The sequence below is a fragment of the Chiloscyllium plagiosum genome, chromosome 25, assembly GCF_004010195.1.
Source record: "Chiloscyllium plagiosum isolate BGI_BamShark_2017 chromosome 25, ASM401019v2, whole genome shotgun sequence".
Lineage (NCBI taxonomy): Eukaryota > Metazoa > Chordata > Chondrichthyes > Orectolobiformes > Hemiscylliidae > Chiloscyllium > Chiloscyllium plagiosum.
In genome coordinates, this window is record NC_057734.1 from 11,415,055 (window position 1) to 11,428,132 (window position 13,078).

At 40.5% G+C, this 13,078-nt stretch overlaps 1 protein-coding gene across 1 annotated transcript in view; it reads right to left on the bottom strand.

Moving 5' to 3' along the window:
- LOC122562396 (acetyl-CoA carboxylase 1-like) overlaps positions 1-13,078 on the bottom strand; it is a 132,673-nt gene that overhangs the window by 101,021 nt on the left and 18,574 nt on the right. Inside the window, 4 exon segments of the mRNA XM_043715252.1 lie at positions 663-833; positions 4,184-4,393; positions 9,415-9,525; positions 12,575-12,684. Coding sequence (XP_043571187.1) covers positions 663-833; positions 4,184-4,393; positions 9,415-9,525; positions 12,575-12,684 — 602 coding nt within the window.

Genomic DNA, 13,078 nt, shown 5'->3' on the forward strand with positions numbered 1-13,078 from the left:
CCTATCACATTTCCAATGCCCCTCCCCCAAGTCCCTCCTCCCTACCTTTTATCTTAGCCTGTTGGACACACTTTCCTCATTCCTGAAGAAGGGCTCATGCCCGAAACGTCGATTCTCCTGTTCTTTGGATGCTGCCTGGCCTACTGTGCTTTTGCAGCAACACATTTTCAGCTCTAATATTTCATATGACAATGAACAATATTCTCTATTATAATGCCCCTGAAAATGCAATATAATAAATATTTAGAGACAATTTAAATAGAAGATATATAAATACAAGTTGTTGTTGAAGATTTCCTCCTTGTGTAAGAAGTCACTTCAGAGATAGAAGGCAAATAGATTAAAGAAAAACAAGATGTATATTACCTTCTCATCTTGCTAACTTTATAACTGATCTATAAATAGTTGCAACAGCGCTAAATATAAAACTAATTGTGTACAAATTTAAAGATTTGTATTGCCCAATACAAGTTTCATTTCTAATTTAAAAACTTAACAATATATCAAAAAGTTGTAACGTTCTCATTTTCAAATATCTTAGAGGTAATTGTACTCAAAAAATGGCTTTCTAGTAAATTTGTAAATTAATTTAGCACAAACCTTTACAGAACAACCACAAGCACAGAGTCAAACTTCACCATACAAATTGGTCCATACTTTACCTGTAGTTGGGCAGCAGGCAAGTTGACATCTGCTACCATCTCAGTGCAGGGATGTTCAACCTGCAGGCGAGGATTGAGTTCCAGGAAGTAGAAGCTGCCATCTGGGCTGTAGAGGTATTCTACAGTGCCTGCACTAACATAAGCAACCATTTTGGCAATTCGCACTGCACACTGCAAAATAACGAGATTACACACAAATTAGCAATTCAATTTTTATGGCTTCTATCAATCACTAAAGGTTTCATTGAATTATGCAAAGCACAAGGAGGCCAGTTGGCCCATTGTGTTGTGCTGGTTCATTGAAAGAACTATCTAGATACTAAATATAAAATCTCAAATTTGCAGAAGACACAAAGCTAGGGAGACAGGTGAGCTGTGAGGAGAATGCAGAGATGTTGCAGTTGACTCGGAAGGCTGAGTGGGCAAATGCAGTATAATGGATAATTAGGAAGGCAGACTATTATTTGAATGACTGCAAATTGAGAGAAGGGAATGTCAATAAGAACAGTGTGCCCTCGCACACCAGTCACTGAAAGTTAAGCATGCAGGTTTTTTTTCAAAATTCATTCATGGGATGAGGGCATCATTGGCTAGGTCAGATATATTGCCCATTCCAAATTGTCCAGAGGGCAGTTAAGAATCAAACACAATGCTTTGGATCTAAAGTCACACACAGGCCAGACAGGTAAGGATGGCAGTTTCCCTCCCTAAAGGTGAACCAAATAGGTTTTTCCTGAAAATCGACAATGGATTCGTGGTCATCACTAGACTCTTAATCCCAGATTTTTATTGAATTTAAATTCCACCATCTGTCATGACGGAATTCGAGCCTGGGTCCTCAGAACATTACCTGGGCTTCTGGATCAACAGTCCAGCGATAATGCCACTAGGCCATCACCTCCTCGTAAGGTGCAGCAGACAGCAGAGAAGGCAAACTGCATGTTGGCCTTTGTCGTGAGAGGATTCGAGTACAAGAACAAAGATGTCTTGCTGCAATTATAAGGGCATTGCTGAGGTCACACTTGGAATATTGTATGCAGTTTTAGTCTGAAGGAGGATGTTCTGGCTATAGAATGTGTGCAGTGAAAGCTTACCAAATTGATTCCTGCGATGGCAGGACTGATGCATGAGGAGAGATAAGTTGATTAGGATTGCATTGACTGGAGTTTAGAAGAATGAGTGGGGATGTCTTATAAATCTTTAAGATTCTTACAGGACTAGACAGGTTAGGTTAGAGCAGGAAGGATGCTGCCAATGGTGGGAGAGTCCACAACCAGGTGTCATAGCTTAAGAATAAGGTGGAAACCTTTTAGGACTGTGATGATGAGCAAGTTCTAAACCCAGAAAGTGGACAGCCTTGGAATTCACTATCACAGAAAGTGATTGAGGCCAAAGCATTATGTGTTTTCAAGGAGGAGCTGGATATAGCTTTTGTGGCTATCAGGATCAAAAGATTGGGGGCAGGGTGGGATTAGGGTATTGAGGTCAATGATCAGCCATGATCATACTGAATGGCAGAGCAGGCCTGAGGGGTCGAATGGCCTACTCTTTCTCTTATGTTTCTAGACTACGCCGGTATTCCCCACTATATCCCTGGAACAACAGACCACCAATTTTTGTTTTGAATGAATTATATAATACACCTTTTGAACTTATGACTGAACCTGCTTCCACCTCTTTTTGAATTCCAGATCATAACTATTTGCCACAATATTTCTCATGTGGCCCTAGTTCTTTTGCCAATTATGTTAAATTGTGCCCTCCTGTACAGATCCTCATATCATTGGTAATAATTTCTTCCTATTTATTCTATTAAAATTTTTAAAGATTTTGAACGTCTCTATAAAATCTCTGTTTAAATTTCTCCACTGGAGCCTATCCAGTGTCTTCTCAAAGGTTTGATAGAATGTCCTTATTTTCACATTTCATGTTTCTAATTATAAAGTCAAAAGTCCATCTTTTAAAATGAAGTCATACAGTCTTACAGCATGGAAACAGACTTTTCGATCCAACTTGCCGAACCAGGTTTCCCAAACTAAACTACAGCCATTTATCTGTTTTTAGCCCAAATCTCTTTAAACTTTTCCTATTCACGTATCTGTCCAAATGTCTTTTAAATATTGTAACAAAACCTGCATCTAACACTTCCTTTGGCAGTTCATTCCATATAGGCACCACTTCTCTGTGTGAAAAACTTGCCCCTCAGGTCCCTTTTAAATCTTTCCCCTTTCACCTTAAAATTATTGAATTAGTTTTAAATTCCCTTATCCTCGGGAAAAGACCTTTGTTATTCACCTTATCTACCCCCTTCATGATTTTATAAACCTCTATCAGGTCACCCCTCAACCCCTTATGCTCCAGGGTAAAAAGCCTCAGCCCATCCAGCCTCTCCTTATAATTCAAACCCTCCAGTCCCGGTAACATACTTGTAAATATTTTGTGCACCCTTTTCAATTTAATAGCCTTACATACGCCCCAAGTCTCAATGGATCTAACCCCAGTATCTTCTGGACAAGAGAGGACAAAAATAAAATTCTGCAACACTGGTTGAGAGGAAAGATTGTAAGTTTGCTTTTTGCACTAGCTTAATTTTTAATGGCCAGGATTTTGCAGCAATAATAATAGTTCACTAATATTGAAGAGAACCTTTATTTCCTGTCTCTTCTTTTCTTTCTCACCTAAGCCCTCTTTTGTTAAGGTCCCATCTGCCTGCTGTTAAGCAGGCAAAATAGTTTTGAAGAAGAATATGTAAGTTATCCTTGGTTGCCTGGCCAATAATTATTGCTCAATTAATATCATGAAAACAGGTCAACTAGTCATTACCACATGGCTTTGTGCAAGTTTGGTGTGTGCAAAATTGGTTGCTGCATTTCCTACAATAATGATAACACTTCAAAAGTAAGCATTGTAAAGTGACTTGAGTCTTTGGGAGTTATAAGAAGGTGTTATATAAATGCAAGTCTTTTTGTTCTTCTTTATTTTGTTTCCTCTTCACAACTTGCTTTTCCAGTAACACATTTTTCAGCTCTGATCTCCAGCATCTGCAGTCCTCACTTTCTCCTAATTGAATTAACTATTTCAATTTAAAATTCCTGATTCAGTTTCTGTGCACCTTATTAAGAATTCTTCAATCAGGTTGGTTAAGGAGTTGCATGCCCTGTTCACACAAATTCTCCTGTAACAGGATAAAAGAGATTCCTGACCACCATGTGTTCCAGTGAAAAAAAATCTGTGCAAAGTTTATGGCCAAAAAATAAGCTTAACAAATAACTGGAGCCATTCCATTGCCACTGATCACAAAATCAAGGTCAATGTTCAAGCACATGGAATTAATCAGTAGCACTGATGTATTAATTGTCTTATCTCTTTTTCGTCAGTACAATGACCTGATGAGCTGTGTTGCAAGACTGTTTATCCAACAGCAATGTTGAAATCACAGATGCCATTGCAGAACTTTCCCATTGTAAACTAACTACTACTTGGACGCAAAGTCCAACTCTAACTCCCAAATTAATACTTACTTGCTCCATACACTCAAGCACTGATTGAGTTGCTATAGTAACAGGCGCCTCCTCAATAATCTTCTGATGCCTACGTTGAATGGAACAATCCCTCCCAAACAATGAGATAGCATTTCCGTACTGGTCTGCCAGGATCTGTACCTCAAGGTGTCGTGCATGTTGGGCCATTTGCATGATGAAAATTGGAGATCCTGGAACCTCAGTTTGAACCTGCAGAATAAAACTATAGATTTATTTCACTACAGGAATGTAAAAGTAACATTTCACTGTAAGAGGCTCAATCTCATTGCAGTTTATGTCACACATATTTTCATTAAAGTTGACGAATTTGATCATTTAAGGCTTGTATACAACACTATTGCGTCAAGGATTAGCTTTGTAGTGGCTGGAGGCATTCATTTTCTAGATTCAATTAATTAGGAAGTGCACCAAGTAGACGCTGCTTCCATAGGATAGAGCTTCACCACATGGAATGGAAAAGAGAGTATGTGCAAAAGAAAATTCCTCCTGCGACAATTTCTACTATATTAAATTGACTGTCAATCGACAATACTTATGAAAGCAGCATTCATGGAGTTTTCTAATCTATAGTTTATTTATGCATCGCATGATGGAAATGACGATACCCTGCAGATGTTCTGATCTGTAATGGAACATTGCATTAAAGATCAATGATATGTCAGTTGCTCTGGGGAAATATTAGCTGGGGTGAATAGGTATACATGTTTTCTCACTAACACTAGCCTCGGTGAAAAAAGACACAGGGCTGAATCTTTTTTGGCCAAGTTGAGATGCATTTAGTTTCTTCGAGTAATTTGCATCATGAAGCCGAGAGAGTTTTCTCGCCATATCTTACCAAACCCACCTCATTGTTCAATTCCAGTCCCATCTTATCATGCATTGTTCCCAGAACAACTTGCCACTGAGCGAACACCCATAGAAAAGACTGGCTCACCTTCAGACTGCACCATCTTTAAAAAGCTGTTGCATATCAGGACACTTGCTGAGGGAATGTGGAGACCTCCATACCTGGCAACCAAATAACTATCGCTCTTCATTCCAGTATAACTCTTGCATTAACCTCACTATTGGTGTAATCCATTGCTCACCACTTCTAACTGCTAGCTATAATACCCTCTCATTCTTTTGTCTGTTAAGTAATGCCAGCACATCTACCACCACCATGGTGGATCTCCCAGCTCCTCCAGAATTCACCTCCTTAGCATATAAGGATGACGGTATGGTGTGAAGCTGCATTCTGAATTCCCAGCATCCCAGATAATGACACCATGTTGAGACCGATCAGCTTGGAGGGTGATAGACCAGAATCTGATGAGATCCTCGCTGTGACAGCTCCATTGCTGCTCAAAAAAATGCCCCAGGCTATTGGCAATTGGAGAACTGCCAGAGACTAGCACCTGCACAGCCCAGACAGAAGATGATCTTGTGGTGTTGGAAATTAATGACTTAATCTCTGTACACAGGGAGAAACAGACATGGCAGACAATGCCCCTCATTGCTCACAAGCTGTAGCAGTGCAGCAAGTCATTCGACCATCTGTCTACTTCCTTGCACAGGTTGGTGGCTGCCATGGAAATCCAGGACCTACACTATCAGAGATTGCTGGAGAGGTGCATTCACCCACACTCCACTGCTCGAGCCATTAGGCCCCAAGACTGAAGGCTTGCTGACAGTAGGCTGGGAAACTTAGTGATCACTCCAGGATGGCCCTTCTTCTCAAAGATACAGGATGTATTATGAGGCACCCAGCCTGAGGAGGAGTCATGCGTAGCCTTCAAAAATCTCCACTCAGGACAATACAAAGGTGACCAGGCCCTCTAACTCCACCCTGCCCATCTCTGTCTGACCTGTGAAAGGTGACGCTGAGGAGAGTTGACACGTCTGGCAAGATGACCCTTGGCACATCTGGGCCCATCCAGACACAAGCACCCAACTAAATCTCCATAACCAATGGGGACTGCTGCCAAATCAGCTGCAGATCTAGGGGTGTTCTCCAAAACGTGGTGGGAGGGAGAGGAAGATGATGATCAATTGAGAGCATTTTGCTGGCATGGCTGACAATGATTTTGCACATTTTTATAAACATCACTGAATTCACCTTATACCTGTTTGTTAGAGTTTCTGTATGTTCCATGGCTGGAGGTCTTTGCTCAGAGTTTGCTATAGGAAGCGATAGGAACAAGGCACTTACAGGTCAAAGGGTCACGCTGACACCTTTGAACCTCCTTGACTAATATCCCTATTCTTTATCAATCTCTATGTTCAAATGTGTAGCTGTCAATTGCTGGTTCAGCCATGTCTGTGACAGGGAGGTGCAAATCATAGAGGAGGGGGCAATGCATTCAGATGGCCAGGGAATAGCAGCTCCACAGTTCTGTGCCCTGCACAGTACATGAATCTGTGTACCATGTTCTTTCCCATTAAAATCCCAATCATTGGTGGGTGCTGCAGCCCTCCCTCAAGTCAGGTCATTTACTCCACCCACTCCAAGTATGATTGCAGCCATTTTCTTGTCCAACACACTTTTGATGGAAGGCAATAGTATGCGCTCCTCTGCAAATGGCTCTGCCTCAGTGGCTCCCCCAAACATCCACATTTTCTTCCTGATAGGCCTTCATATGAATACCAATAGGCTTCCCTCCTCATACAGGTCCCCAATCAATCTATCTACATGCACCTGCACCTGCTTACCTTTCTCATTTAACCCCTATCATATGAGGTGATGATACCAAGTGTGGTCATACTTTAATCCCCTATTTGAAGCCAGGATCTCCTAACCATAGATGAACCCCTTCCCACATGACCCCCTTCCCATCATGCTTTGCCATATTCCCCCACCCCTTACAGATACTGTTGCTCTCCTCTTCACAATTGTTATCTTTCCTCCTGCCTCAGGCTATAGCCCCCAGTCCTGAAGACTAACTTGCACAGTCTCATTCCTGCAACAATGGCCACTCTTGTTCCCCCAACTCTTTTCCCATAAGTTTCTGTGGACAAAACTGACTGACTGTGGTGCACCATCTTGAGTGACTCAACTGGGTACCTCAGTTGAGAAATGACCAAACCCATGACCGATAGCTGTACATTTCCTTGATTGTGTTAGACCTACATTAGATTAGATTTGCTACAGTATGGAAACAGGCCATTCGGTCCAACAAGTCCACACTGACCCTCTGAAGAGTAACCCACCCAGACCCATTCCCCTACCCTACATTTACTCCTGACTCATGCACCAAATACTATGGGCAATTTAATATGGTCAATTCATCTGACCTGCACATCTTTTGGACTGTGGGAGGAAACCAGAGCACCCAGAGGAAACCCACGCAGACATGAGGAGAATGTGCAAATTCCACACAGACAGTCACCCAAGGCTGGAATCGAACCCAAGTCCACGGTGCTTTAAGGCAGCAGTGCTAACCACTGAGCCACCGTGCCAGCCCTAATCTCTGGACTGGTTGCTAAGGAGCATCACAACTGACCATGACCCACCATCAACCTGACCCTGAGTCAACACCTGACCATGATCAATCCCTTGGATTGGTACTGGAGGCTGGCCTTGGTTTGCTGTGCTGGGACCCCTTGATTGACAGGTGATCTCCATGAACTTTGGAGATGACAATTTCCCAGGATTTTGAGGTATGGATGCCTGCACATGCAGTGTGTGCTTGCTGTGTAAGCTGCTGGCACATGGTGCAGGAGTGAGATTGATGGCCATACAGCAAACACCCCCTTAGCTGAGAACTGCAAACAAACTGTCTGGTTGTGTAAATGCACTGATTGGCACAGCAAGGCTAGGCATTGCAAGACAGGGATGATGTGAGCATGCAGCTAAGCACAAAATAAGGGAACAATGGGAGAACAAGCAAGCAGTCCTGAGATGCAGCCTGTTCAATCCTTGAGCTGGGCACCTGTCCCTGTGCACAAAGTGTCTCTTCTGTAGCCTTTCAATGCTAGTTGTCCGTGTGGCCTGCAAAGAAACTCTGTTCTTCCAGAATATCTTGTCAGTGTATTGGAGAGGTGCCTTGATGGTTGTGAGGGGTTGGAGAATGTTGGGTTCCAAAGTTTGTGGTTGTAGGGTGTATGCGGCTAGTGCTGTTGATGTTATTCTGAGCTGCATTTTGTTTATAACAACAAGATGGTCAATTGGAGCAAGAGCAAGTTAAACTGAAAACCACCTGCAAAATGTAAACATGTGCTCTGTCAAGACAGATTTCATTCTGGAATCTGACTCATCCACTATTACTGTTAGCAGAGATAATAGAACTTATAGAAAAGTTATTTGTATTTTAATCAGTCATTGCATGTTGTACAGAATGGTAACATCATGTTTGCTGTTGTTATGGTAGGGAACATCTACTAAAATATGAAACATTTTTTAAAAACTCATTAAAAGTAGAAACCATTTAAAATTTTTAATTTCATTTCTAATGCAGAGACAATGAACTCAATGGCCTCCTTTAGCACCATAACAATATTGTGACTCTGGAAAAGTTTTTATTCAAATGAAAAATAGCTTTTTGACAAACTAGTGTTCTGAATTTCCAAAAAACTACAGTGTTATGCAATACATAAACCTAAATGGGATTTTGGAAACTTCAATGATTTTGATTGTGGTGCTGTCAATGTGATAAAATCCATATCCATCTACTCAAGCTCATCTTTCTCATTATGATCAAAGTTACATCTTTGTCAGAGCATTGTATTTCAGAATAATGCATCCTTACTGTCCATTTAAATTGTTGCAGGAAGTATATTTTGTGGTTACATTTTCAAAACAGGAAACCATGGTGTGTAAAAATTGTTGAAATATCATATGATTTACTTTCTAAAAGAAAGGTTTTTTCACTGGAAATGGATGTCACTGGCAGTTTTTGAACTGAGCAACTTGCTTGATCATTTCAGAGGGCAGCTGAAAGCCACTCTCATTCCTGTGGGTCTGACTAAGGAACGACAGCAGATTTCTTTCTCCAAAAGGACGTGTGTGAATCGGTTGGGTTTTCTAAACAATCGATGTTAGTTTCATGGCCACTGTCACTGAGACTAACTTTCAATTTCAGGTTTTATTATGTGAATTTCAGTTTCATCAGCTACCATGATACAATTTGAATCCAGTTCTCAGAACATTAATCTGATTACTTTTGGATTACCAGCCCAGTAACATTATCACTTTGCAACTTAGAGACAATATATCATAAAATTTAACTTACTTGTCTGAAGAGGTTAGGAAAATCATCTGCACTATCAACTTTGCGAATGCCCTTTCCTCCACCACCTTCAGATGCTTTAATCATCACTGGATAACCGATTTTTCCTGCAGCCTAAGTACAGATCAAATAAAGGATTTTAAAAAGACTTGTATTTATATCAATGCCTTTCGCATATGTCTCAAAGTACTTTACAGTCAATGATGTACCACGTGAAGTCATAATATAGGAAAGATGGCACCCAACATGCAAACAGCAAACTCTAACAACATGATAATAATCTGACAAGCTACCTTTGTGAAAGAAACAAAAAAGTGCTGGAGAAACTCAGCAGGTTTGGCAGCATCTGTGGAGTGAGAAACAGAGTTTGTGTTTCAGGTCCAGTATGACTCTTCTTCAGATCTTACTGGATTAGAAATGTTAGATTTTTCCCTCTCCACAGTTCTTCAGTAAGAGCCGAAGGGCCTGTTTCTACATTGTAATGTAATGTAATCTAATCTAAAAAGTACTTTGTTTTTATTTCAAATTTCCAGCATCCACAGTACTATGTTTATAGTCTATTTTTGTGAAGTTGTTTAAGGAATAAATATTCGCATAGATACCAAAAATAACCAGCTCCCTTGCTCTTCTTCCAAATAGTGACATGGGATCTTTTATATCCACCAGAACAGGCAGATGGTGCCTCAGTTCAGCTCTCACCCAAAAGACATTGACACAATGGCCCTCCGTCAGGACTGCACTCTGAATGTCAATCTAGAACTCTGCGACGAGAGTAAGATGAAGCAGCTGCCAATTATTCCAGTGCACAAACTGCTGTTGTTGGGATACAATCCGGAGTAAAGTGACATCCACAGGCAAACTATGGACTAATAATTCACCCAATTATTTGGTTTACTTTAAGGTGACACCAAGTTATAAGCAACCTGAAATAAATATCTCACTTTGTTCACAAATATATTCAGGTACATTTCCTGACTAAGACACTAAAAAAGGTAGCATTGGTGTATGGCTGGAATAATACAACTTCACAACAAATCAATTTTAGGTCTGTCCTAATATGAGCTCTTGGCTTAAAATGAATTGTCGTTGGAAGATTATCAGGATTTAAACAATCCTTAGATAAGCACATGGATGATTTTGGGATAGTGTACGGGGACGAGCTGAGAATAGATCACAGGTCGGCGCAACATCGAGGGCCAAAGGGCCTGTTCTGCACTGCATTGTTCTATGTTCTATAAATAGGATGAGGCAGGATATACCATGGATCAATAACCCTGAAAGAACTGTTTCAATAAAATAAAGGAGGTGCAGATACTTGCAGGAAAAGAACCAATATAACTGGAGATAGAAATGATATGGGCAGAGGCCAAATGGACAGAAAATCATCTAGATCTCCAGTGATAGAGCCCTAAAACCTTTAACTCACGGACCTAATCTTCACAAGCCTTATCAATTTCCACCTGTAATTAGCTGGAATAAGCAGCTAATTGGCTATCTCCCAGTGCCCAGGAAAAAGGTGAGGGAAGCCCAGTGCAAAGAGAGCACTCGAGAGTTTTTTTTTGTAGGGTCTGTAGGAGCAGGAATTCATATGGAAATAAAACTAAACATTCTTCACTCACCCTAGTTTCTCCTGCACAATGCTGGTTAAAATGGCACTCTGATTCTGATGCCATTAATTGTGATCTCTTGCAATAGGACGAGGAACATCTCTAGCCAAGGCTTTTTAAAGTCACCAAAACCCTTAATGTATTCACCATTGGCTTTTTTCAGTCTGAGATATCTGCATCACCCAATCAGCAATAAGGAGCCAAAGTAAGTAATTGTCAGATGCTCCGTTCATGTCAGCTGACTAGATCTATTAACTTTTGCTTTGATCTAAACAGTTGATATGAGGGGGTCAGCTCATAACTCAGAGAAAATCCTGACTTGTCCAAGAAAAATTCAGTTTTCTTTATTTGTACAATGCTTGTTTCCCCCTTCACTCTGCATTTAAGAAAATTCAATAAGTTTTATATGATGAGTCGAGAATGTGGTGTTGAAAAGACATAGCATCCGAGGAGCAGGAAAATCGACATTTCGGATAAAAGCCCTTCATCAGGAAGGGCTTTATCACTACACCCCTTCATCACTTTTTCCCAGTTTTATATAATGGCCTTCTGATAATAAGCTCCAAAGTCACCATTAAACCATGTAGAATTAAGATTATGAATTTAAAAGAAAAATAATAATTGCCTTCCAATAGGTTGGTCATGAGTTGAGAAGCTATCAGACTTCCGTTTAAAGACAATTTATAAATTCCATTATTCCTGTGAGGTGTTTCACTAGTGTCTTTAACAGAGCTGGAAAATGGAGCTGCTAATCCCCATACTTTGGAGTCCTGAGATGATTATGGCTCTGGCTCACAGTTCAAGCCCATGAATACCAAGATATATCTGCTGCATTTCTGCTATTACCAGAGCTTCCTAATACAGCTAATGATGGTGGTTTGAGGGTTATTTGTTGTTTGAGAAGGGTAGCGATCTAACATGCTGACATCCAGACCAACAGGTGATCTCTTCCCCCATCAATACATTATTGCAAAATTAAAAGTAGACAGAATTTTTAACCGTGGAAATGTAAAAAAATACACATTATATTGGCGCTGTGAGGCAGCAGTGCTAACCACTGTGCCACCGTGCCGCCCATCAATACATTATTGCAAAATTAAAAGTAGACAGAATTTTTAACCGTGGAAATGTAAAAAAATACACATTATATTACTTAATAAATGAAGTCAAATGCATTAGCAGAACAGAAGGAGCTTTGTTCTGCAATTAATGGATGCTACACTTGAGCTGAATCAAGAGAACCTGATAAAATCCAAAAGAACTGTGGATGCTGTAAATCAAACAAAAACAGAAGTTGCTGGAAAAGCTCAGCAGGTCTGACAGGATCTGTGAAGTGAAATCAAAGCCCTGTGACCCTTCTTCTGAGGTAGGTTTGGTTCCAAAATTGCATTAATCTGTTACTCACTGGGTCACTATTCATTCCTTTCCATCTCCTCTTTTCAGAAAATTACTTACACAGATCTCATGAAGAAACATTAGGATCGACATATATGCCACATACAACTACCAACAGTTCTTGTCTTTATTTGCTTTGTCACAGGTACACTAGTTCCCACCTCCAAACCTTCAGTGGCATCTCGTACACAGCCATTCATGTACACTTCTTTAGAAACATTGACAGTTCTCTTCAGTTTCTGATCTTCCTCTGTCCAGTCAAGAATCAGACCTAAGTCATGCGAAGACAAAACATTTAATGTCTATGCAAATAAGCAAGAGAAACTAAATGGAATTTAATGCCCTCCCTGTTAAATTTGGTAGCAGGGAGGCATTTCAAATGGATGGGAGGATGTCAGCTGGGGATTAAGTTTGGGATAAGTATGTTCATGGAACGCTTTCCTGTCCATGCAGAGTTTATTTAAAGATGTTAATTGGGAAAGCTAGTTGATCGTCTCTCCTCCCCAGGCAGGGATATTGAGTCAATTACAGTGCTCCCACTTACGCGCAAAACAAGAAAAGCTAACTCAACAGACAAAATAAAGCAGGCATCTTTCAGTATATACAGTTTATTGATAGTATTTATACATTAGACCATTGATGGAACCACGCTATAATTCCTGATG